The 27,124-nt window shown below is 37.1% G+C and overlaps 2 protein-coding genes across 8 annotated transcripts in view; one reads left to right on the forward strand and one right to left on the reverse strand.

Annotated features, from left to right (window-relative positions):
• Positions 1-1,614: 1,614 nt before the first annotated feature.
• Positions 1,615-12,889, forward strand: rrn3 (RRN3 homolog, RNA polymerase I transcription factor). Of its 3 annotated transcripts, none has more exons than XM_079875957.1 (18): positions 1,615-1,703; positions 2,018-2,136; positions 2,229-2,285; positions 2,631-2,720; positions 2,806-2,935; positions 3,032-3,091; positions 4,510-4,573; positions 4,650-4,719; positions 4,819-4,917; positions 5,028-5,120; positions 5,628-5,757; positions 6,506-6,636; positions 6,720-6,850; positions 7,078-7,262; positions 9,405-9,513; positions 9,600-9,752; positions 9,847-9,934; positions 12,727-12,889. In XM_079875957.1, exons 2-18 carry the CDS (start codon positions 2,041-2,043, stop codon positions 12,877-12,879), a joined length of 1,839 nt encoding a protein of 612 aa, XP_079732083.1. In that variant the 5' UTR covers positions 1,615-1,703; positions 2,018-2,040; the 3' UTR covers positions 12,880-12,889. The 3 variants fall into 3 exon arrangements, with proteins under 3 accessions (XP_079732083.1, XP_079732082.1, XP_079732084.1); XM_079875956.1 differs by having other exon boundaries at positions 1,652-1,777; XM_079875958.1 differs by lacking the exon at positions 1,615-1,703 and adding an exon at positions 1,713-1,781.
• Positions 12,890-14,229: 1,340 nt separating this feature from the next.
• Positions 14,230-27,124, reverse strand: part of LOC307161293 (syntaxin-binding protein 4) — a 42,008-nt gene continuing 29,113 nt past the window's right edge. For all 5 annotated transcript variants that reach the window (XM_079875916.1, XM_079875919.1, XM_079875917.1 and 2 more), the window contains 11 exons: positions 24,819-24,907; positions 22,911-23,007; positions 21,308-21,435; positions 20,834-20,926; positions 19,363-19,428; positions 18,984-19,172; positions 17,455-17,571; positions 17,298-17,347; positions 17,085-17,215; positions 16,813-16,870; positions 14,230-15,562 (listed from right to left, as the gene is read on the reverse strand). In XM_079875916.1, the coding sequence (XP_079732042.1) occupies positions 15,499-15,562; positions 16,813-16,870; positions 17,085-17,215; positions 17,298-17,347; positions 17,455-17,571; positions 18,984-19,172; positions 19,363-19,428; positions 20,834-20,926; positions 21,308-21,435; positions 22,911-23,007; positions 24,819-24,907 (1,082 nt within the window). In that variant the 3' untranslated portion in view covers positions 14,230-15,498. The remainder of the gene's footprint in view (positions 15,563-16,812; positions 16,871-17,084; positions 17,216-17,297; positions 17,348-17,454; positions 17,572-18,983; positions 19,173-19,362; positions 19,429-20,833; positions 20,927-21,307; positions 21,436-22,910; positions 23,008-24,818; positions 24,908-27,124) is intronic.

Raw genomic sequence — 27,124 nt, forward strand, 5'->3', positions numbered from 1 at the left:
GTTTTATTTATTTTTTATAGTTTTTTTTTTTTTTTGTCCATACAATGTAAGTCAATGATAATACGATTATATACACGTTATAATATGCCAGACTAAAATGCGACACACCATTTTATATCTATGTACTGTCTCCGTTCTTTCTAACAGCTAATGATGATACAGAGGAAGCATTTATCGAGTTATCACACTTCAAACCACTAGGTGGCAGAACTTTCATTTCTAGATCACAACTGAACTGGACAGGGCCAGGCTACTTCCGTAATAACAATATTGCAGCTGTATGAGAGCTTCCGGGTGTGCAGAGCTCGGCAAGGGCTAACATCTGGGGATTCAGATTCTTTATAAACAAAACTCATGTAGTATGTTTTTCAAGAAAGAAAGAAAAAGATTTAAAAAGAAAATAAGTCTTAGGTTGTACAAACAGGTTTTAGAACAAGTTTCAGAAATCAAGTTCTTATAGGAACATGGATGGACTCTAAGGCATCATTTGGATTACAGATTCAAAATATAGTAAATAAATGAAGGAAGGGAACTAATATGCTCCGATGCTTGGCTGGGACAGATTGGGGAGCTAAACCGGACCTCATTAATACGAACATATAGTGCAGTATTAAGATCTATAAAACCTATAGATTATGCATTGTTGATTCTTCTGCATCAGCATCACAGATAAAAAAGGTGGAAAGTATACAATCACAGGCTTTAAGAATTCGCCGTGGGGCTTTTTTATCACCAGTAGCGCTGTTACAGATGGAAATGGGAGAAATGCCTTTGGTGGCAACAATTGAAAATGGTTTACTGGATATCAGTAAAAGGACACAAAAATAGTCACCCTGTTAAAGATGTTCTTATGAACTGTTGGGAATATGAATATTCACAAGTAGCCAGTATGAATTCATTATATGAATTTTTGATTATGAAATTAGTCCGACATTGGCAATATCAGCTATGTCCAATGCCGTTGGTCAATCTACACTTACTGGAAGAAATAAATGACCCTCAGAGAAAGATTTCTAAAGATTTGTTGGTGAAACAATATTTACATCAAGAGTAGCCTACTCAAATGATGGTTCAGAAGATCCTGAATCACAGCTGGACTTTAAAATAGGTGAAAGAACATCTAATTTCTTATCTGTTTACTCCTCAGAATTGATTGCTATTCAATTGGCCCTTCAATGGGTGGAACTTGGAAGAGGTAGGCTAGTCTACATTTGCCTTGTTCAATCTGTTCTGATTCTTTATCCCTTATAAGTCTGAAAAATGTAAAATATATTGAACATAGGATATATTCTTCATATATCTTCAGACCCCATTAAGAATTCATCAGTCAGGAGAATATCTATTCTTCGTATTGGACACACAGCTTTGAATCAATCACTTTTTAAAACTGGTAAACAATAGGCCTACAAGATTGTGCAGCAGCATATGGATTACAAACTGTTGAACATGTTCTTCTAAAGTGTGCTGGTTTAAAGAACTTGCTGAAAAGCGACTACTGCTTTATTAGAATATCTTAAGAAAACACATTTGATTAGAAGAATGTAGATTTTTATTTATTCTTTTTTATTTAGTTTTTTCATTGTCCTTTAACGCTTCTCACTGACTCCACCCCAGTAGGTGGCGGAAATGCACCAAACCTGGTTTGCCTACCGCCATGAAATTCAGAAAGAGAAGAAGAAGAAGAGTTCGGCATGGTTGCGCATGTGATTATTTCGATATTTCACTTATAATGCCGGTTTTATGTATAGCTTGTTTTGAACAAACGTTTTTTGTTTTGGTAAGTTGTGATCTATTGACTCGCGTGATGTAGTCGTTTTAATAACTACGCGCAGTCTTTAACGATGCTTAAAATCTTCATACAGCGTTTGTCTTTTTATTGATGATCTTTACCATTACCACCATGTGTAATGTTACATGGAGGCAGCGGTTATAGTTTACTGAATGAATTGTGAAGTTGATTTTGTTGTCATTTGTCAGGTGTCATTGACTCTAACATCTTTTTCTTTTGTGTTCTCAGATTAAGAGTTTCTGCGATACATAATGGAATGTCAGGGCAGAGATTTCCTCAATTCACCTCCGATGAAAACTGTGCGTTTTGGAGGCAATGTTGCCAACACTTTAGCTAAACTACAACAGGCGAGTAGGGCCAGATTATAAATACAATATAAAGCTAATACATATCAGTGTCTGTTAAACATGCCCTGACATGTCTGATGTGACGTCCACAGGGCGACTCAAGTGACTATGAACTGATAAAACATCAACTCTCAGATCCTGATATTAAGGCAAGTATTGCTTTTAATGGATATTTCAGAGTTCCCATGCTCAGTATTTTGTTCACCTCGTTTTAGTTTAGGTCAATGTTGACTCCATTCAGGTCAATAATAGTGGCAGTGTTGCAAAGTTCATCAGTTATTAATAAGCAATTTCAAGTTAAAGTGATGTTCAGTTTGTTATTCATTTATTTATTCTCTCGAGCCTTAATGATTCATTGGCGAATCGGTCTGAATCAAAATAATGTATACAAATCCTAATTTAGTAAGCACAAATGATTGGTGTGGGAATCCTGCAATTTGTTTACACATGCACATTGGAAATTTGCTTTCTCATTGTTATATTTCTCATTGTAGGATGCTCAAATTATCAGCTGGTTGCAGGAATTCAGGGTTTGTGTCACACAACTTGGAAAGGATCATGAGCAATTAATATATGTTGTTTTGGTGAGTGAAACCGCAATATGTCAAATGTGAATCAGATACAGTCAGGTCACTTTCGCTGTAACATACAACATGTTTCCCCACACAGAAGCTGCCATGGCTCGGCCGCAGTCAGGCTGTCGTGGAGGAATATCTGGCTTTTCTGAGTAATCTAGTGTCGGCCCAGACGGTTTATCTCAGACCCTGTCTCAGAATGGTCGTCTCTAATTTTGCACCAAGTAAGATTATTATTATTATTATTCCTTGATAATGCTTCACTCCATTCACTATGTTCAGATCACTTAAATCATGCTGTTGTTTTGTCTTTTTTCCAGAGAGAATAAGAATACAAGAGGGAAATGTGGATATTTCAGATTCTGATGACGAAGATGAAAGTTGGTGCATTTCATTATATAACTTCTTGTGGTTTGTGATTCAATTTGTGATATTGACTATTAGACCTGTCACGATTATTAATTCATCGTATGGTTGTGGTTATTCTACCTAATCACAATTATTTGAGATAACTGCAATGGTTGTGCAGTTTAAATTTCAATGACATTTTTCCATCCAAATAATGAAAAATGAAGCACTTAAAAAATGCCATCAAAAGACCACTGTTATAAAGTACAAAAGATTGTCAAAGGTCTTCCTTCATATGAAATGAAGGCTTGTGTGTTTAATCAGACTGCATTATATATTATTAATATTATTTAAAAATATTACAAAAAAATTAGGTTTACACGCTAAGTGACATGAACAAAACAGAATTAAATCACCAATCGCAATTATTTGTATAATTACTCGTCAGCACAAAATTTGTGATCGTGACAGGCCTATTGACTATTGTTTTTGTTGATGTACCGTTTTATTAATACTTTGGTAGCACTTTATTTTACAGTCCTGTTTCCCATGTACACATTATGTACTTATTATAGTATAACTCGATAATAACCCAGGACCTACACCTAAACCTAACCTTAACCCGTGACTATGTGCGCTAACCATTACCATAGTAAACATGGTAAATACGACTGCTTGAAGAATTCAGACAAATCATAAAGGCTATCACAATCGTGTATTTATTTTATCTTTCAGTACGTCTCGTCTCTTTATACCGGACTGTCTGATATCCATATTTAGGTCCGCATGTGTCATAAAATTAAGCAAGTTTGGTTTTTCGGGAGCTTCCTCTGTTTCTCTGACTGAAAATATTACTGTATTGAGACTGTCAATGGAGAGAGTGCTAAAGCTCCTCAGGTCGTATTTTTGGTTGAAAATTTGTAGAAATGATCATTTTCTAAATGTGATGTAAACATACTGTCCTGTGACTTCAAATAAACACAAACCGACGCGACTGAATTAAGTACGTGTGTCCTCTCTTGTGAAATACCGGTAAATACCATTTTATTTCTGTGTGACTAACTCGCAGTCTTGACACAAATTAATTCATTATGATCAATGTATCACTTACTATTGTAAAACTGTGGTAAAACATTGATGCTTAGGTTTAAAAACAGCCACTTTTATCATATCCAGTGATTACTTTCTGATTAGTTTTCTGATAAAACTTCCATTTGTTGGTGAAATGATGGGTTTGTGTGACGTTGTTCCAGATAGGCGTGTTACGGGCGTGTTTTAGTGAAGCGCTGTGGAGCTTCTGGCCCGAAAGTGGAAACGCAGCATGGTTTTGAGCTCGCTGCCATTATAGGTCCAAGGCTATTAGTCCAGCCCGGCCCGGTGAAAGCCCTGGCTCACATATCGCCCTTCTACTCCACTCCATAATTCACTGTTTCTTTTCAAATTCACACAGATCTGCCAAGGACCTTTGATCAGTGTCATCAAGCCTTACAGCTGATTACGAGATATGTTCCATCGTAAGTGTCTCACAAAAGCCCCCAAAGCTTCTTTTAAATATTTATCAGTCTCTAATAAACTGCCTCGCTCTTTCAGAACCAGTCGATTCCTGATGCCAATCCTCTCTGACAAGTTCCCTTTTGTGCAGAAGTCCACCAGAACACTTGTGAGTTATTCACAGCATTTAAATCCAGTACTTGAGTAAAGTAATGTGATTACATGTGTGAATGTGATTGTACTGAGGCTGTGCTACATTTCCACTCAGGAGTGTTATGTGCACAACCTGTTGAGGGTTTCGGTCTACATCCCTGACCTGAGGAGAGACATCTTAGAGCTCATCATCAGCAAGATGCTCACACTAGATGTAAGCGGCACTGTACTGATGTCTTTGCATCCGTGCAGATGTTTGACTGCTGCTTTTACATTTTTTGTATTCATTTTCTTCCAAAAAAGCATGACCTTTTTTACATTTAGGTTAGTGCACCACGGAGTGAGATTGAAGAAGTGGAAAGTGGAGCTCAGCAAGATGCCAGTGGAGCATCGCAGGATGAGTGCCTCTTCAACATGGTGAGTTCAAAACACTAATATATAACACTCACATAAAAGCACAAAAAGCCCATACTCAATGAGACTAATTTAAAGTGATAGTTCACCAAGAAATGAACATTTATCATGTATGACTGACTTTCTTCTGTGAAATCTTGAACAATGTTGTGTAGTCACTGTTTTACTTGCAGTGAATGTGAGCGGGAGCTTTCACGCTTAAAAAAGAGGCAAGATTATCGTAAAAGTAGTCTATACCAGAGGTCTTTAACCCTGCTCCTTCAAACACACCTGAACCAGCTGCTCAAGCTCTTCAGGATCGCTTGAAAATCACAAGCTGAAGCAGGTTGGATGTAAACTTTGCAGGGCAATGGGTCTCTAGGAGCAGAGTTGAAGACCTCTGGACTATACATTATTTTGATAGCAACACAGCAGGTTTGTATGAGGGAATGGGCTTACTCATTCATATCATAGTCTTTCTTTTAATGTTTGAATAGTCATAAATCTACTCTTTTGATATGGTTGATTCAGGATGAGGAAGAGGAGTCTCCACTGAATTCAACACCTGATGGAGCTGCAATGGTCCATCCCATGGCAGAGAGACTGGACACAATGATGACTGTCCTGCTGGCTTACATTAAAGACATGTGCCATGTTAATGGTCAGGGAATTACCATTTTATTAACTCAATAGTGTTTTTTTTTTTTAAGGGATGTCGGTCAAGAAGAATGTTTAATCGCAACTCAGTTAGCACATTCAGTCCTTTTTTTAGGAATGAAAACAAGAAAATCTAACCTTTCAAAAGTCTGGGGTCAGTAAAGGCATTTTTAATCTTACAAAAGATTTTTGTTTCAAACAAATGAACTTTCTATTCATCAAAGAATCCTGAAAATTTTTTATTACGAATTACACAAAAAAATTAAGCAGCACAACTATTTTCAACATTGATAATAATAAGAAAAGTTGCTTGAGCAGCAAATCATCATATTAGAATGATTTCTGAAGGGTCATGTGACACTGAAGACTAGAATAATGATGCTAAAAATTCAGCTTTGCATCACAGGAATAAAGTACATTGTAATATATATTTAAATAGAAAACACTTATTTTAAATTGTAATAATATTTGACTGTGTTTGCTGTATTTTTGATTAAATAAATGCAGTACTGGCGAGCATAAGAGACTTGGAGACAAAAACATTAAAAAATCTCCAGCCCAAAACTTTTGAATGGTAATATATGTGTAATTGTGTGAGCCACATTGCAGAATATAAATACATTTAAATAAGAGTGTTAAAATACACCAGCATTAATATATAACTAATGACATGCATTATTAATATGTGCATTAATATTATAAAATGTTCCTATTCATCATCTTTTTTTTTTTTTTTTTTTAAATCTCATTAGGCTCTTTAGATATTGAGAAAACCAAAGCTCTGTACAGAGACCTGGTGTGTGTGTTTGATAAGGTGGTGCTTCCCACTCATGCCTCCTGTCACGTGCAGTACTACATCTTCTACCTGAGCAGCTTCCATCTGGTAAGGTCCCACTTCTCTCTCATTCACAAACAATCAAAAAGCATACCTAGACATCTAAAACTATTTTCTTTTCTTTTTTTCAGGGTTTGGCTGAAGCTTTTTTGGATCACTTATGGAAGCTGTTACAAGGCCCCAACCAGCCCCCCATCCTGAGACAGGCCGCTGCTGGGTACATGGGCAGCTTCATGGCAAGAGCCAAGTTTCTGCCAGTGTCGTAAGTGACTTTATCATGCAGTTTTATCTTATCTGATACATTGGAGTTCAATATTTAATCATCTTTCTTGGCAGTGGTTTGTTACCTCGATTAGGTAATTGAACATTAATGCCTCTTTGTTGGTGTCTGAGAAAGAAAAGGGGTTTGATTGGACACGGGTACCTTTAGTTGTCAAAACATAATTTGAAACCTACATGTCAAAATAGAGTTTCCTCTCTCTTCCACAGGACAGTCAAGGCCTGTCTGGACCTGTTAGTTCCCTGGCTGCACCTTTACATTGACAGTCAGGACACGGGATCCAAAGCATTCTGTGACATCAATCTCCACGGCCCCTTTTATGCAGCCTGCCAGGCTGTGTTTTACACACTGATCTTCAGGCACAACGTCATTCTGGAGGGCAGTCTGAAGAAAGGTCAGTACATGTGGAATTTAAATCATTTGTAAGTTTTTATTTTTTTTTCTCTCATTAATTTATCAAAAAATGCATGCACAAACTATGACCACTTTTCACTTTTCAATTTATTTTGAATTTCAAATTCATTTAGATATTCTGAGGGTCTTTAAGTCAAAATTGTAGAGTAAAAAAATAACCTGATAACATAATGAAGAAAAAAAGCCTCTTCAAAGGGATAGTTTACCCAAAAATGAAAATTCTGTCATTAATTTACTCACCCTCATCTCGTTCCAAACCCATAAGACTTTCGTTCAACTTTGGAACACAAATTAAGATATTTTTGATGAAATCTGAGAGATTTCTGTCCCTCCATTGACAGTCTACGCAACTACCACTTTGCCGCTTCAAAAAGTTCATAAAGAGATCGTTTTCATAAAGAGAACCCGGATTACACCCGTGTTCAACTGATGTCAGAGGTTGGTTCGTTTGGATGATGTGAACACTGTTTTCCGAACTCGGGTGTGCACCTGTGAACCATACCCAAGTCCGCATAAAAAGGGTGGTCTGGGGTACGGTTCATGTGAACTCTGGTACGGTTCGCTAGCCTGGGAAAACCCAGACTACTTCCGGCAAATTTAGATTTGCTCTACAAGTAGTCTGGCAAAGAGCTCATTCAAGCCCATTTCTAATCCGTCGAAATCGCGGCACCAATCAGAAACGTTGAGGCGGGCTTTACACAATGACGATCGCTCTGATTGGTTTTAGGTCTATCCAATTGTGCCCAGAGGCATTTGAGCGACGTCCGTTGGTGAAGCGCATCAACTTTTAAATGCATTATTATATTCAAATTGCAAACACATGAGGACAGTCTCCATGAAAGACCCACTGGCAGATGAACGTGCTACTACATTTCTCTCTGAAACGGTAGGAAATTAAATTAGATTTAATAGAGGATTTTAACTGTGACACGATGATTGACAGGGCAGTTTACGTGACAGGATGCACGCGACAGGTCCGTCCGGTAAAGATGACGAAGTAGTGTTTCCCAAAGCTTGCCTACTTTTTTGCTACACATTCAAAAGTAAATACCTTTTCTTCACAAAAAGAGTACATACTTTTATGGCGTAGTGTAACTTAGGCAAATTGGGACGCAGCATATGGCTTTACATGATGACGATCGCTCTGATTGGTTTTAGGTCTATCCAATTGCGCCCAGAGGCATTTGAGCGACGTCCGTTGGTGACGCCCCTTTGGAAATGAGTTGTTAATGCAGCTTTGCCAGACCATAACTCAGTTACTACTGAGAATGGTCTGGTTTTAACCAGGCTAACGGTTCGCAGCTGATGTGAACGCAATCGGACTAAATTGCGAATGTGAACCGCTATTGATGATGTTTGATTTGATTAAAACTGCTTTTGTGTGTGTTCTCACTCACTTTCCTCCTGACAAGCATGACTGATGCACTTCAAGCAGAGAGGCCCGAGTTCAGCAGAAATGGACTGCCGCGTTCTTTAGAACATTTGTAGTACATTTGTGTGGAAGATAGACGCGAGTGCTGTTGTGCTGACCCTTTGAAAACAAAACCAAGCATTAAAAAATCTTAATATACTAGTGAGGCGAGAAATGCTATGCATTTGGTCGTTGTTACCTCCTTTGATGATGCAAACGCACTGTGGTTTAGACCCAAATAATCCAGCAGGGGGAGGGAGAGCGATTAAACTCTAGTTCGGACCAGGCAATCGAATCAAGTGTGAAAGCGCCCTCAAAGATCAAAGTCCTTTCTTTATTAAAGTATTTTAACAAAAGTACTTCATTGTGACGTTTGTCTGCCAAATCAAACTCGTGTGGTCCAACCAACATGCAGAAAAAAAGGGAAGTGATATAAAGAGGACCCTCTCATGACTGTGTGTCAAGGTCAATAAGTCTCTTAAAATATCAGATGTTTTTTACAGCAAAACAAGGTCAGTTCAGGTTGTAAAAAAAATAATAAAATGATAGTAGAATTAATACAAGCATGTTATTACTTTTTTATTTGCACCACATGATGTTTTGTTTATATATTTAATTGTAAAAGAATTAACATGAATATGAAGAGTACATATCTAAGACCTTGACAAATGTGTTTGCTTTTCTTTATGGTGAACACTGATCATTCTGCAGGGTTGGCGTATCTTCAGGGTTTGAATCTAGAGCGTATAGTGATGTGTCAGCTCAACCCTCTGAGGGTCTGTCTACCTGCTGTCACCAACATGTTTGCAGCCATCACCAGGTACAGCACAGAGCGTTCATCAGGTAACAAAGCTTTATGAAATGAATGCATGACAAATGAGGGCAATTTCACCCGTCTGTTGGCAGGAAGTACCAGCTCGTGTTCTGTTACACCATCATTGAGCGGAACAACCGCCACTTGTTGCCAGTGGTGAGGAGTTCAGTGGGCGGCAACTCTGTGTACACTAACACAAACCCCCTGGATACCTTCTTCCCTTTTGATCCATATCTCCTGAAAAGGTATGAAAATCATGTCCATTTCGATCTATCTCAGTGCTGGAATAATAGAAGTTCACTGGATGTTTATTTATTTATTTGTTCATTTTTACAACAGCTCTGGAAAATTCATTGAGCCAATCTATCAGGTGTGGGAGGAGCCATCCGACTGTATGATTCAAGTGCCCAAAAAGGAAGCGAGAAAGGTGACCCTGACCTGCATTCACAGTGGCCACAAAGAGGATTTCATTTGGATACTTAAAATACCGACTTTTTGTGACGCGTATATACAAGTGAAATGGCTTCTCGAACAAGAAAAAAATGCAGGGAGGGACTTGATTTTGTTCATTGGGAATTGATTAGATGGTTATGGCTTGTTATTAGGGCTGGGCGTCCGCGATATTAATGCGATATGGCTCAGCTTGTCAGTTAACTACGGCTCTTTGTAGTGAATGCCGCTCCATCTGAAAGCAGGTGATGGCGATTTACTACTAATCAAGGAACCGGCTTTACTGACGAGATGCGCCTAACAACGTCATGCGATATATCGCCCAGCCCTACTTGTTATTGTTGTGATGTCATGTGAGTGACAGGTTGCCCCGCCCTCTCGCCAGTAAACACCTTATCAGAGATGTTATTTTAATTAAAGATTACGTGGGCGCACAAAATATGTGCACGGATAAATATGGAAGTAAAATAATGTCAAATGTTTTTGAAACAAAAAGCCTGTTGAATTGCACTTCTTGAAAAAAAATAGGCATTGCATTAACCATGCTTGCATTTTAATGCATTGTATTTTTAGGGCTTGCATTTTTATGGGCTGAAATTCAACATGGTTGAATATTTAAGCTGTGAATATTTCAATTAAAAACATTTCAAACACATTTTCATTATTAAAAATTCAATAATCCATATTCACCTTTCATATTTCACTTCCAAAATATTCAAACTGTTTAAAAATACAACCTATAATATTCAACAGGCAATTTTCGGTCCATTTTATTTCGCTTTGAAAATTCGCTTCCACAAATTCGGTGGTTCAAATTCGACAGAAAATATTACGTTGACATCCATGAACTGCAGGAAGAGCAGTAGATTACCGAGCGTACTCTCCATCTGCTGTTAGTCGGCTTCACCAGCAGGTGGTGCAAAAGCTCGTGTTGTTGACGAAGACAGAGCAACAGTTAGAGCAAGCCATTCATTCATAAAACTCATCAATGCAAGTGTATTTGTGATTATTATGACGGCGGTTTTATGTTAAATTCAGTGTCTTCACAGTTACTTTCCCTGTGTAACCTACAAGCATCTTTCTCTACCGTTAACAATATTATAATGTTATTCCCCGATGCGGATATACAGATCCAATATTACATTTTTGAGGTTGACATATATTTCTCTTGGTTGTTTAGTTGCCTTAACTTTATATTGTGGCGATGTGCTGCATGCAAGCTATTAGGGTTTCCCTCAATACTTAAGGATTCACCAGCTGGACATATAAAACGCTTAACGTATAGCTTAATGGACTAATTACAGTGATATAAAAGACCAAACTCGTTTAATGCTGAGCGTTTCCCAGTGATAGACTGGCATAAAGTTGGCTTGACGTTGGACATTCGCACATTTAGGGACCGTCTCTAAAGTGTAGGCTATACGACTTTGGTATACACGTTTCTAACTTCAATAGGATTTGAATAGAACAACTTACAGTCATAAAACCAACTATAAAGTGTTCATGTAGTGTCAGGCATAATGCGCACCCTTTGGATTTTTTTATATTTATTCAATTAAAGTTTGCTATTGAAGTTAGAAACGTGTATGCTAGTGTTTTATGCAACTTTTGAGACGGTCCCTAAATGTGCGAATGTCCAATGTCAAGCCAATTTTACATTTATTAGGCTACATTTAGTCATTTATTTAGCAGACGCTTTTATCCAAAGCGATTTACAGTTAAACTAACAATAGGAGGACAGCAATATGCAAGTGCTATGACTCTTCCCAGTTTAAGCTAATGCAATACACGTAGGCATAGCCTATACTATACTATACTGTAGAGAGAAGAGAAGAGAAGAGAAGAGAAGAGAAGAGAAGAGAAGAGAAGAGGAGAGAAAGTGTTAGTATTGATCAAGTGTTGATTTTATGCCAGTATATCACGAAACGCTCTGCATGAAACTTTGCGCGTTACGTTCATATTCTTAGTCCATCGAGCCTATATAGTAGCCTACAGCCTACATCCCCAATAAGATGCTTGTAGGCTACACAGGGAAAGTAACTGTGAAGACACTGAATTTGACATAAAACCGCCGTCATAATAATCACAAATACACTTGCATTGCTGTTAAATGAGTTTTATGAATGAATGGCTTGCTCTAACTGTTGCTCTGTCTTCGTCAACAACACGAGCTTTTGCACCACCTGCTGGTGAAGCCGACTAACAGCAGATGGAGAGTACGCTCGGTAATCTACTGCTCTTCCTGCAGTTCATGGATGTCAACGTAATATTTTCTGTCGAATTTGAACCACCGAATTTGTGGAAGCGAATTTTCAAAGCGAAATAAAATGGACCGAAAATTGCCTGTTGAATATTATAGGTTGTATTTTTAAACAGTTTGAGTATTTTGGAAGTGAAATATGAAAGGTGAATATGGATTATTGCATTTTTAATAATGAAAATGTGTTTGAAATGTTTTTAATTGAAATATTCACAGCTTAAATATTCAACCATGTTGAATTTCAGCCCATAAAAATGCAAGCCCTAAAAATACAATGCATTAAAATGCAAGCATGGTTAATGCAATGCCTATTTTTTTTCAAGAAGTGCAATTCAACAGGCTTTTTGTTTCAAAAACATTTGACATTATTTTACTTCCATAGATAAATCGTTTATTATAAATACATCAATATTCCATAAACTAAAACAAACTAAATGATGGGTGTCAAATAGATTTTTCATGAACTATTCTCAGAGAATATCTAATAACACTTTGATCTCGTCTCATAGGGGTCTATGGAGGAGGAAGATGACTTTCTGCATGGAGAAACACCTCATGGAGACTCAATAATGGGCATGACTCCGGGCTCTTATGACTCCAATCTGCACAGTCCGCGGAGTGTGGGCTCGCCCCCCATCTCTTTCCTGCAGCGGCCTTTCTGATCGATCCACTGCTGTCGTGAACAGCTGGTCACAGACTTCACGCCACGAGGGGGCGCTCAAGGAATGCTTGTGTTAGCGCAGATCTTTCTCTAGAGCCATGACACACCAGCATTACTGACCCCAGTGTTTGTCAGTAGTTTTACACTCTACTACACTTTAAGACTGCATCATATAATACAAATGTGTTTGTTGCATATTTTAGCTATATTAGTAGTAAAATGAAAGAAACATTGGTTCTCAAGTTGACAGTCTAATGTTTTTTTTTCTGTTTTCAGGAGACTCTCGAGACTATTGTTATTAAATTATCACTGAGATAATTAGCAATTTTTTGTAATATTTTCAGCTTGTTCTGAAAGGATTGGAGAGTTTGTAATTAACTGGTGGTGTGTTTCATTGGTAAATGGGCATCACTTCCCATGTTATAAGTTTGAGGTATGACTAAATCGGTGTCTGTTTGTACAAAATATTTTGTAGGAAACTGACCATCATTCAAAGATGGAGTTCTGTTATCTGTTAAAGTTATTGGAATATTTGGACTTGTCATATTGTTCTGTACAAATTTCACAACATGCACAGTGAATATGTTCTGAATGTTGTGTTTGTGCAACACTCAAGAGTTTTGAAATTTGTACTCTGTAAAATAATTAACATGAAATAATGAAGTGGTCATGCTATTTTATTAAAATATTAGAAATATGTAATTATTGACTGTTTTCCTAAAGGTGTATTACTCTGTTAATTAATTTTCTCCCACCAAAAATCCAAATTGTATTTAGTATATTTTGAGTAAAACAATATTTTAGGTCAATAATTGCATTTTTATCCTTAAGCTAGATATATATTACTGTTCAAGTTTGGGGTCAGGATTTTATTTTTTTAAAGAAAATAAAAAAAATCAGCAAGGATGCATTAAATGACAATAAAGACATTTATAGTGTTACAAATGCTGTTCTTTTGAACTCGCTTTTCATCTAAAAATCTTTTCAGCAACTGTGATTTTTTTTATGTATATATATATAAATAAAAATAAAGGTTACTGGAAGGTCAAATTCAGTGATGCATCCTTAACAGAAACTGTACAGATGTGCATATTCATATCTTTTAAAAAAAAGCAGACCCACGCAAGCTGTTGCAGATTACACAAGCATTAAAACTGTCTCAGCATTCAACCCTTGGTTGCCAAATAAAAATGTTAAAATATTTTATCATGAGCCAGCTGTGGCACAACAATGTATACTGGCACATAAGCATGAGTGGATTTAAAAATAACAGACAAACCCTGTAGTATTTTAAGTGTCCAAAGCTCTACAGAATTCCACTACATATAATTATACAAAAACACACATGACACATTTGTTCTGACTTTAATAAAAACATTACAAGAAAGATATTTAGGCCACACATATGATGCAATCTAGTTAAATCACAGGACTACATGTCAGCATTTGTAGAGCATGTGCTGTTATTAATATCAACAAACCACCTCCATAACCGTACACCTCTATCCTCAGGAAATGAATGATACCAGCTTATTACACATTGATATAGGTGATGGTAGATCCTACACGCCAAGACAAAACAGCCGAATACAGCGAGCTTATGAAAACAGTAACCTGAACCATGTGCATTGTTCAGCTGAATGGATGCATTCGGGGTGGAACGCTGCAATATGACCCCCATTACTTGATTCTAGTGCCATGACAACCAAAATCCCCCTCAGAACTATCAGTACAGTGACGAGGACACTGAGATGGAGCAAAGTTACCGTCCATCTCAGAAACAAGCCACGAAGGATCCCCCCTAAAGCACTTAACAGACCATACCTGATAGTAGTGCGGTGGATGCTGGGTGACATTGGACCGACCTGTACCGCAAATGCGTCCGAGCACAGACTGGCGCGATCGGCAAATACATGAAGAGGACATCGAAGGGTTTGACGGCAAGATTTACAAGCTTTATGACGGCGAGCGCCCACGTACTTAGAAGCGAGCATGTCTATGTGTGTCTGCATAATAAAAGATTCGGACCAAAAATATAAAATCTTCAAAACGTCATAGCACTTCTCAGAACAGATACAAATAAGCATCATATCAAATGATGAAAAGTGGGGACTGTCCCAAAAATCCCTAAATGAAATGTAATACATGTACTGTATAATATAGCTAACTCTAAAAGAGAGGTCAGCTGCTCAGCCACATGTTTTTTCATTACAGTGGGGAGATATACGTCTGAATGCTCTCTTTCTCATTCTGAAGAGATCGTCTTCCTAACTCTTCGTGTTTTGCACGGCACACGCTTGAAATCGCATTTGAGCATCTCAGAGTCGCCTCTGCTGTTAATAGTGCCGTTCGTGTTTCAGATTTCAATCCCCTTGGTTGGTTTCTGCCTTTACATTATGACACCGAGTAATGCTACATGTTAAATAAGTACATGGACTGCTTTAAAAAATGGTTATCAGTTTGATCAGTAGAGCTCAGGCCTCTGATTCCAGTCGAACTATGAACTGAAGGAGTAAAAACCACACTGCAGAACTTCACAGTCTCTTATTTTCCACAGTATAGTTTCAGTTTAGCCTTGATGTTCTGAGTGAGCCGGGTTTGTCTGTCCGTCCCAGACGCTCTACTGACCTCTCCGCTCCACTGCAGGACCGCCGAGGACAGGAGGTTGTGGCCAGTGAACGAGGCTACAGGAAAAAAGAGAGCATGATTGTAGATCATGTGTGGTATTACGTAAATCTATAATATTCTACTGTACATATGATACTGAATCTGAAAGATGTTGTTTATGAGTGCATTCTTTCATGTCATATTCCCTTCAGAGGACACAACTTCCATGGTGAGAGCTGACACTATTGGACATCAGTTGTATTTTTACATAATGTAAATTATTTTTTAAAAAATTTACTGTTAGACTTGAGTGAAGAAAAAGACTAATTTTCAAACTGTCATAAATCAACATTTCAGGAAAATGTTTTGGGGATTTCATACATGTCCCCTGTAGTGGACAACGGGACTTAAAGCATGTTTATCAGGCATTTTGAGAGACAAAGCAAGTGAATATGGAAAGAGATTATATATCAATATTCCTATGAAATATTTGATATTATGAAAATGTTGCCAATTATTACACTTCTTTTTTTATTACATGTTGCCCCAAGAAGACATTAGCATAACGTATGAATAAAATATCATTATAATCATATCAATTCAAGACTATAAAAAAAAAATAGAAGTGAAGGGTCTTTACAGCCTTTTAATTTCCAGAATCTGTGTGTGTTTGCAGGTGCATATTGTTTATTATTATATGGCTCTGTGGTACTAATACTTGATTCTGATTGGTCAATCGCGCCATCCAGCGGTATGTTATCCCCTGATAACAACCGGTAAAAACTTATAACACAGGCCCAACTGTGTAACTGAAGTCAGCTCTTTACGTTTACTAGGAACGTTTGGTGAGCTAATAAAATATTAAAACACAAAATTTTGTGAACAATTATTTATGTCATCCGGGTATCGTGGACTATCGTAGACAGCTGCTGCCATTTTGCGACTATTGGTTAGTACTCTGTAATGGGTTATAAGATAATAAACAGGTAAGATTTTAAAACAGTTCCATCTCAGATCAATATCTCTTATCTCCATAATTATTTATGTGGCGAAATACCGTGTATTAAGTGGTATGACTGTACCGTATCCCTTAAATGTCCCGTCTAGCTTGAACTTGCCACGCTAGCAACTGCTTTCTAAGTGAAAGCTTTGCGTTTAAAGAGCTAATAAAATATTTCAGCGCAAGTCAATATTTCGTGTCTAATCACTTATTTATGTGGCAAGTAGCAGTGTGATAAGCGGGATTTGGCCTGAGCTGAACTCAGCTGACAGCAGCAGTTGAAGGGAAAAATGCTGATTGCTTCATAACACAATAACGGCCACTCACTTTGAATCACAGTCCTCTTCGGCCGTCACAACGCATCCCTCTACGTACTGCGGTAATGCTGCAAAACAACCGAACATTTTGTGTGACAACACAGATTTGACAACAACACAAGTTCAAATGAGTTCATTAGAACAAAAAGTCCAGAAACTGTCCCATTCTACCATATGAAGTCACACTGCACTCAAACAGAGTCGGACTGAAAGAGCTTTGAAGCAGCCACTCAGATTAGACGCCCAGAACTGGTGATGATCTAGTGCACATTTCTCACTTACTGTGATCCTCAGTGCAAAGTGAGCAGACACCATCCACGAGCTCTTTGGCCTCAGCTGCGAGCTGGCAGGCGGGGTCGGGGATCGGGGAAGGTGTGTCGGGGCTGTCATTCGCCGGAGACGCCCGTGCGCTCCTTTAGGATGAGAAGGAAATGTCATGATCACTGATAGGGGGGACCACTGCAACTTTCAAAGTGTTTGGCTTGAGAAACTTACCCATTTTCAATCCCAAATAAGCTGGTGTTGGTGAGAACTTTGTGCACATTCTGTAAAAATAGTGCAAATTATAAACTTGGATGTTCTTGAAGGACCACTGATACCTAAATACAACAGATTACAACTGATTTTAAGTCAAAAAGTGGTTTGTTTTTACCTGGGCAAAGCCAAGGAGTTTCTTGTTGGAAATCTCCAGGTGTTTCCGTGTGAGTTCAGACCTTCTCAGCTGGCTGTCAATGACGTTGAACTTTCTGTTCAGATCCATCACATCCTCCTGTGAAAAAAATGGCCTTTAATACCAGTGTTGTTAAAGTGAACTAAGAGGACGTTTACACAACACCGTTTTCCAACTAAAAAAAGAAAACCTTTTATGCGTTTTGGCTGTTCATTTACACGACAGTGGTGTTTTAGGGGCTAGAAATGCAAACATTCGAAAACAGGTTTCAAAGAGCACATTTTTGAAAACGATATCGTTATCTTCTCCATGAATTTGTGAGAACGGTGACGTCATCCGCATGCATGCTACGTTTAGTCTATAGGCATGCGTGAGTACTTGACAACCAAAACAACAATAGCGGACTACAGGACTGTGTTTGTGCTGCTCAAGACACTGAGTTTATTAACACTTCTCCAGCAAAGAATTGTATTCGCCGCTCTGTAGAAAAATGTGTACGTGCACAGGTGCGTAGTATTTCTTGACGTCGTCAACTACTGGCCTGCATAATGCAGCGTTTTTAGTCGTTTTCACAGATCCGTGAGAACGGGGACCATTTTGACAACGTTGTACGTGAAACTTGCGAAAACGCGAAGGAAAAACGTTTCCATTTTTGCTGCATTGCGGTCGTGTATACGTAACCTTAAACTTAAAATTAATTAAAATTAAAGCTGAATTAAAATAAAATATAATTATTAGACAAAAACTAAAAACTGAAATGTTGCATGGCAACTAACGCAAAATACAATTAATTTTTACTGAAGTATTAAAATGACTAAAACTAAAAGTGAAATAAAAAACAAATTAAAGCTAAACAGAAATGTAAAAAAAAAAAAAAAACTAACAAAAATGACAAAAAAGCACAAATAAATTACTAAAACAAACTAAAATTATAATTGAAAATGTAAAAAATAAAAACTAGGGCTGTCAACAGATTAATCGCGATTAATCGCATCCAAAATAAAAGTTTGTGTTTACATAATTTATGTCTGTGTACTGTGTATAATTATTTTGTATATATAAATACACACACATGCATGTATATATTTAAGAAATATTTGCATACATATACTGTTTATATATTTATATAGTTTATATTATATATAAATATAATTTTTTATATATAAATAACATTTTTCTTAAATATATACATGCATGTGTGTGTATTTATATATACAAATTTAATTATACACAGTACACACACATTATTAAAAACAAACTTTTATTTTGGATGCGATTAATCGCGATTAATCTTTTGACAGCCCTAATAAAAACTAATTTAAAATATTCATAAATACTATAATAATACTAAAATAACACTGTTTCAAGTGTTCGTCATGAACTGGACTGGACAGTGTTTAATTAGATAATCACCTGGCAACTCAATGACGTTTTCATCTTGTAAATTTCATATAAATTATATGAATCATTTTTCAGAGAACAAAGAGATGTGATGAAAGAGGACCAATTACCTTGGTAGCCTCAAGTCCTCTCTGTTTCTTTCCGGCTACCTGGTTCTTCAGATCTTTGATTTCAGCCTCCAGGAGCTGAATGACCTGCTCGTAGTCTTGTTCGGCACTGTTAGTCTGTCTCTGAACAGCCTCTGCTACCTGGAGCTTACTCTTCAGACACTTATTCTCTTCCACTGTGGCCGTGGCCTTCTGTTTCATCCACGCACATTGAAATAAGGGAACACACAAATTGACGGGTGGACAAATGTTCAGATGCTCATGTTGTGATAGTATATATTTGGTTAAATCAGCTCTCATGCCTCTTTATATTTGGATGCCATATTTTGAGACATTTAAGATTAGTCACATAGAAGAAGTCGTGTTTATTTCCAGGCTTTACCTCAGCCGTCTTCTGCAGTTCCTCCTCCAGAGTCTTCTTACTGTCTTCTGTGTCTTTCAGTAACACCTGAGAGCAATGTCAGGGATGTTCATGTCACAAAAGCTTTTTGCACAAATGTTCAGCTTAGTCTTGTACAGAGCCTCGTACATGACACGTGGAAGAAAAACAGATATTGTGGCCAATGGATATTTGATCCCACAACTTACTAATTTGTGGCCCCCTTGTAATAATTAGTTTTCTTGTGTTTTTTAATTGTGGCCACAATTTACCTAAAATGAGGGAATAAATTAATTTGTGGCAACGATAACTTGTGTTTCCCCCTGCATGTCATGTGTGGGACCTCATAGTCTAGCAAAATTTGATGGAAAGTCAACCAGGGTCCAAAATTAACTTTCTGCCACACCAATGATGTGTGAATTAACTACCCCACACACCCTTAACACAATGCACAACTTACACAATATATTCTTTGCATTTCTTCTCTTCTCTAGCTTCTCTCTATTTAGTTGTCAGAAAACCTGGCATTGTTTATTACGAATAGTATTGACTCGTTGACATATTGCTTTGTTCCTTGTAAGTCGCTTTGGATAAAAGCGTCTTCTAAATGCATAAATGGAAATGTAATGCAAATGTAAATTAAATGTAAATGTGCAAAATGTACTGACTAAAAATATTTATTATAGGTTATGAAACTTTATTTTGTATGGGAGCCCATTTCTGCCACATAAGAAAATAAATCATGTTTTTGTATATCATAATTATGACACAAAGAGTTGAAATTATGACATTCAATCATCATTTAGATTTTCTGTCAATTTCAACTGTCATCATTTCAAAATTTTAAATCAATTTTGACTTTGTATGTCATAATTTGGACTATCTCAAATTCGATTTGTCAAAATTCTGTCAATTTCAACTTTTTATGTCATAATTATGACTTTTATCTCATTATTATGATTTAGTCTATCATAATTATGACTTAGTATGTCATAATTATTATTTACCAAAGCATGAGTCTTTTTTTCTTATTGGCGAAAATGAGCTTCCATAAGTTTGCTTTTTTTTTTTTTTCTTTTTTTTTTTCTGTCTATTCTATTTATTCCATATACTATATATTTTTTGTTGTTGTTTTGTGGGTTTAGGTGAGGAATATTCCACGTGTTGAAACATGGAGTTAAACATGATGGTAGGTTTTCCACTGAGGGAAAAGTTGTACGAGCTGCGACAGGTGTTTCTAAAGTGAATCAGTCAAGACTATCATTCTTACAATTTGACTAATTAATTTACTGTACAATTGTTGGTTTATTTACTCACTAAAGCCAATTTTGACTTGAATTTGGCACTTAGCGGGTGTTCATTTTGGACCCTGCAGTCAGCAATTATAGTCCTATACTTATATATTGATTGAAGGAAGCAACACAATCCAGATCCAGATCCAAATCCAGCTACCCCTGTTTATTTCAGTACTCACTTTGAGTTGTTTCATTTGCAGCTGGAGTTGTTTGACTTCCGTCTGAAACTCCTCCAGCTCCTCACTGCTGTAGCTGCACTCTGACTCATAGGTCTGAAAGAGAGAGTGACACTGTTAAAACAACTCTTTCATAAGTGTGTGACCCTACCTCTGGGATCTGAATGTAAAAAAAACAATGAAACCAGTACCAATTCAGTGCTCATACATCTATGTGAGACAAATCCAAAGGCACAAGGCTACAAAACAGGCAAACTCTGACAATCGAAGTATTTAAGAGCTTCAAAAGACAGCTTTGATAACTTTTATGAGCGGGAGAAAAGCTCCTTTAAGATCCCTCTGAGTAAATCTCCCGACATGCTCAGCTTCAGGAGAAAGTGAAGTCTCAAATGTGAGGAGGTGCTCTGAGGATTGTGCCGAAGTTTAGCCCAAATCAAAGTCAAGCACTCCGATACTAAATCCTGCGGGTCTACTTACAGGGGAATGAAAGGCAGAGGTGTCCATCAAACTAGCTGCTTCCTGATACGAGAACATAAAGGGTCCCTGTCCCAGTCCCGCCTCCTCCAGCTTCTCTTGATACACACTGCGGGTGGCTTCCACAAAGTCTTATTAAGGAAACAGAGGCATATTTAGAAATAGCCAAGAAGTACACTAGAAATATAGAAATTTAGATTATAACAATTACAGAATCAAAATCATTAAGAACTCAGAGGCTGCATTTATTTGATCAAAAATACAGTAAAAACAGTAATATTGTGAAAAAAAATGACTTCTTTCTATTTTAATACATTTTGAAATGTAATTTATTCCTGTGAGGCAAAGCTAAAGTTTCAGCATCATTACTCACTGTCAGATATTCAGTGTCACATGATCCTTCAGAAATCAGTCTAATATGATGATTTGTGCTGTTTTATATTTTTGTGAAAACTGTGATACACAACCTTTCAAAAATTTGGAAAGTAAGATATAACAAAAGAAAAAGAAAATCACAAGAATAAATGACATTTTAAAATAGAAATTATTTTAAATTGTAATAATATTAACAATATTACTGTGCTTTTGATCAAATAACAATGCAGCCTTGTTATTCGAAACTTTTGACCAGTCTGCGTGTAGATTTGAAAATGTGATTTCAGGTCAACATATGCTTTCTGAACAGAAAAGTGGGTGCCATATAGTCTCTTCTCCTGTCACTCAGCTAAATATATCCAGATTGTTCCTCATAACAGGAGAAAGAGCATCTAGAGGGAATATTTATGTTCAGGTGCCCTTGCTGTAAGTGTTTGCACAGCTGAAGTACAAGAAAACAGGCAGAACTCTTGCTCCACCACACACTTTGATCAGGATTTGCCGAGGTGACATCTTCCTGCTGAGGAGTTCAGGAGTGAAGCGTAACTCCCTGTCAAGAGCAGCCTGGAAATATACTTAGCTGTCTAAGTTTGTACTGAACCCAATTTTTTTCCCCTGACAATCTGTCTCTAAAAACTCATTCTAAGTGTTTCAAAGCACAAACTCAAGCCCAATATCCAAATACGGAATGTGATTCCCTTTTCAAAAGGGGTATTTCCGTTCATGTCAAAATGTGATTATTTCCTGTGGTTATTTCAGGAGGATGGTAACCTTATCTTAGGCACGCAAGCCGAACCAGTAATCATTGGCATCCGAAGATGAATACGAGAGAGATTAATATTAAATGTTTTTTTCAGTTATTTCAGTAATGTTGAAATCCAACGCATTGCGTGCTAAACTCCAGATTTGTTTTCGATAAACTGCAGTAATCCGTTTTTCTTCGTCATGCAACCTGTTTAATTTAGTTATAAGCACTATGGAACAGTGCAAGTAAACTGCCTATCAAGTGGGTCTCATGTGCTCATACTGGTGATTCAAAAGTGAGGAAATATTAAAAAAATGGCACCTCAGATCAAAAGGGTTGCTGACCCCTGTTTCAGATTCATCTCCAATATTGAAATATGTGATGAATATGGGGATATAAGTCCCCATATGAATGTGAAAATGAGGAAAATTTCCTGCATCTACAGTAGTTGACAGACTGAGGATCATGTTAAGAATGTGTCTATACCTCCATATGAGACCGTTCCCTGAGGGTCTGTAGTGAGACTCTCTCTGAGCTGCCGTCTCATCTCTTCTGTTAAATCCAGACCCAGGTACGACAGAGCCTGCAAAATGATCAAACGGTCAAAAATCTTCATCATTATGGTGCTACAAGCCTGTGCTACAAATTCTTTTAATTTATTCACTTCAATTTTCCAATATTTTATTATTATTTTACTACAAAACGAGTGCGAAATGTTTCTTTAAAAAAAAGAAGAAAAAACGGTAACACTTTACAATAAGGTTCATTAACATTTGTTAACTACCTTAGTTAACATGAACTAAGAATGAACAATACTTCTTCAGCATTTATTAATCTTAGTTAATATTAATTTCAACATTTACTAATACGTTATTAAAATCAAAGGTTGTATTTGTTAACATTAGTAAATGCACTGTGAACTATCATGAACAAACAATGAACAGCTGTATTTTTATTAACTAACATTGACAAAGATTAATAAATACTGTAACAAATGGATTGGACATTGTTAGTTCATGTTAGTAATACATTAACTAATGTTAACTAATAATAAAAAAATATATGAAATGAAATGAAATAACTATGAACACTGAACCTTAAATATTTAGTATAGTATATTTTAAGAGTTGACAGATTTCAACTATGATTTCAACTGTATAGTATCTAGTCAAGCTTGAAAAGAGTCATGCTACTGCTACATACACAAGATGGCAGTGTGGTAACAGAGGTCAAGTCAGTGGCGTACAATAAATCCAGGCTTATGGTCCATAAGAGTTCAAAAGGCATTAATAAGGCTAATCAGATTAAGGCCGAACCAACAATCTGATACTGCCACAAAAATAAGATATACGGTTCAAACACCAATGGCAAGAAAACTGTCCTGTACCAGGTAAAACATCTGCTTGAAAAACGTGATGAACAGTGCAATGAACAGTATAAAGTCACATAGAAAACTTTGCACCATGTCAAATACCTGTCCGTGCAACACTTAACATAGTGTGCATTGTGCCTTTAGTCCACATTTAAGTGCTCTCGTCCATTGAGACCTAATCCTATTAATGGGCCGGTAGATTAGGGTCAGCCCCAGGATCAGCAGGATTAAATTAAATCTCTGCTAAACAACTGCACCATAACAAAGAGCAGAGACAGATATCTATGAGGAAAGTGACACTGAGATACGAGAGGTTATCTACATAAGCACTCTGTCAGTTACTTTGCACTGAGATACAGGCTCCTTTTGAAGTCAATCGTACAGATTCCAATGGGGGATTAACCCTTTAAACTCATCATTACTAAAAGTACAGGTACAAGCATAATGTCATTGCAGTCATGAATAATGCAAAATTATATATCAAGAGAATTACATTTGCGCTCATAATTTTTCTTAATAAAACATATATCCCTAAATTAACAGCATTATTTATTTATTTAATGTATTAAAATTTTTTTTAAAAACATCCTACCCAAACGTAGTCAACATTTGGCCACGAAAACTGTTTTATGCCAAATGGAGGGGGCAAAACTGAAAGAAATGGCCTTCTGTCAGTTCTGCCCAACCCACCACAGCATACAGGTGCAAAAGCTGTAGCCATAGTGGACCATTTTTACCATAACGCTGTTTAAAGAGTAGGCAAAGCACAATCATTTTTAGTGATAATACATTAACCTTACAATAACTGTTTTATAATAACCCTCTGTTGATCTGACTGTCCGTGGGCGGGAGTGTAATCTGTACTTTTCACAAAAGCCCTGGAATTGTCAAAATACTTTTGGTGACAAATAAATGTGAATTTCTTGGTCCATGTATCATGGAGAATGAGTATACATTGTTCATTTACATTGTAACAATAAAAAGAAGGTTGAAAATCACTGTTTGTGTAAACCCAGGCTTACCAGATCAAGCTTCTCTGATTTGAGCCGTATGTGGGGGTCCAGCGAGATCTTGGGTTTGGAAACAGTGGCTGGTCTCTGTGCGGTGGAGGCTGAGGGGGAAAAAGGGACGTAAAAAACACCAACTTTAAGAGTCATGCTCACATTACAGCATTTAGTGGTGAGAGCTAGTTAGCTGCTTTGGAAAACATGGCCTTAATGTGTTTTTTTCATTGTCTAGGTAGGAGAACAAATGAATGGGTATTATATTAATACAATAAAGATTATGAACTGTGTGAGGGATTTGAATCTAGGGGGCGAGAGAGATAGCGATAGAGAAAGAGAGGTATTAACGCCAGTGCTTTCAGTGGCGTGAGTATTGTTAAGCAACGCAGGGGATTTAGCTGCCTTCTGACGCTCATGACTGACAGGTTGAGCTCAGACACATCAGACTCACGCAGACTCAGACAGGTTCAATGCTGGTAATTCAGGACCAACACGCACAGCAGGGAGCTCGGACAGGGGGAGTGGATTTAACAGGTGGAACTGATTGTACACAATCCAGGACAACTAAAACAATCCAGATTAATGGTGCTTCTACGAATGTTCCACCGGAATTGCAAGCATGTGGATAGCCAAATATGTTTGTAGCATAACTATTAATCAAAGGGATAGTTCATCTAAATATGAATTGTCAAATCACCCAAATGTTGTTCAAATGCATATCAATTCCTGTCTTACATAAGGAGAAATTACAAAAGGTGAACTTGTTAAGAATTCTCTGGCCAGTTTTCCTTATCATGAAAGTGAATGGTGAGCTATCAAGCTCAAAAATCACAAAAAACTACAATAAAAGTGACCATTTAACTTGAGCACCATTTTCCCAAGTACTCTCAAACTACATATGGCAACATTAGATTTGGGGTCCTAACACAAATCACATTTTGTCACTTTTGTAGTCCATTTCAGAGCATCATGGGGGGGGGAGATTATCACACAAAGCTATTATATGACTTTGGAAGACTTGGGATATAGCATATGATTAATTTAGACAACTGTTTTGATGCTTTTTGGTGCTTGACAGTCCCCAATCACTTTGAGAAAGAGCAGCCTTGATATTCTTCCAAAAATTCGCCAAGTGATACAGGATTCAAGTGAATATGGGTGGCATCAGAAATTCAACTATCTACTGTCCAAGCTCAAAATCTGACAACTTAAGCACTTAAATCAACTTTCAAATAGTTTCATGTTTAGCCTAGTGTAGTACATTAATTTAACTAAATAACAGTTAGCCTTTATGTTAGGTGCAAACCAGTTGTAAACATCAGTTTCCATTGAATAGCAGAATTCTATAACAATCTCCACATCTCTACAAATCACAATTATTAAAGAATGACAACGAATGAGGATAAGCATGTGTCTGAGTCTGAGCACAATCAGTCTTCCTTTCCAGGAAGGACTCCCAGAAGGGCTTTTGCAGGATTGCAGTGCCCATTATTCTTCTAAGATTTTATCAGCTGGTCTGGATAAATGGGTAATTAAGCACTATACACTTCATAGATGTCATGAATGATTAGAACACTGTGCTCGTAAACACGAGGGTTCACCCAGGGTTCAAGGGCGAGCCAGGGATAGCCTGACGGACAGGTGGGTGGTGCACATCTCAGTGGGCCTGACATGCATTCATAGTGTGAACGTGAAATACAGTGGAGCCACAATGTATTTGGACACTGAAGCCATACTTAAAAATGTCTGAATGTCAAATGTCAAAATATCAAACCAAAAGGCATTTATTTTAAAGACAGCACACATTTAAAAAAAAAAAAAAAAAAAAAGGTTTCTTGATGGTTTCAATGGTTTCAAATGATAAAAAATGGATTGAAATTCGAAGGTCTTGCATTATTTGTTTGCAGATTCCACTGGGTTTGGTATTTTGCATCTAATACACAACCTTCCGATGTTTTGGATATGTCCACAGGTGTCAAAATACTTTTTGGTCCTTTATGCAGAGAAATACAGAGCATTTTGGGGCATTATTTAAGCATACAAAGATCTCAGTGTCTGGAGAAGTGACTTGACATGTTAACATCCACACAGATAGCTTCTTCAAAGTATCTAATAGCATAAAATGGACCTAAGGGGCTATCTCTGTATGGTTTCTATAACAATTTATCAATCCCATTTTGTGCCCCAAGAAAGGATTACACATTATGCACAGCAAATCAATCTGTATTAAACAGCTACCCAGCTGCTGTGAACTGAGATAAGAGCACAATCTGACTCAACATGAAAGAGGCCTTCTTCCTTTATTTGGTTATGTCTTCTAGAAT

This window comes from Squalius cephalus (genome assembly GCF_949319135.1).
Source record: "Squalius cephalus genome assembly, chromosome: 1".
Classification (NCBI taxonomy): domain Eukaryota; kingdom Metazoa; phylum Chordata; class Actinopteri; order Cypriniformes; family Leuciscidae; genus Squalius; species Squalius cephalus.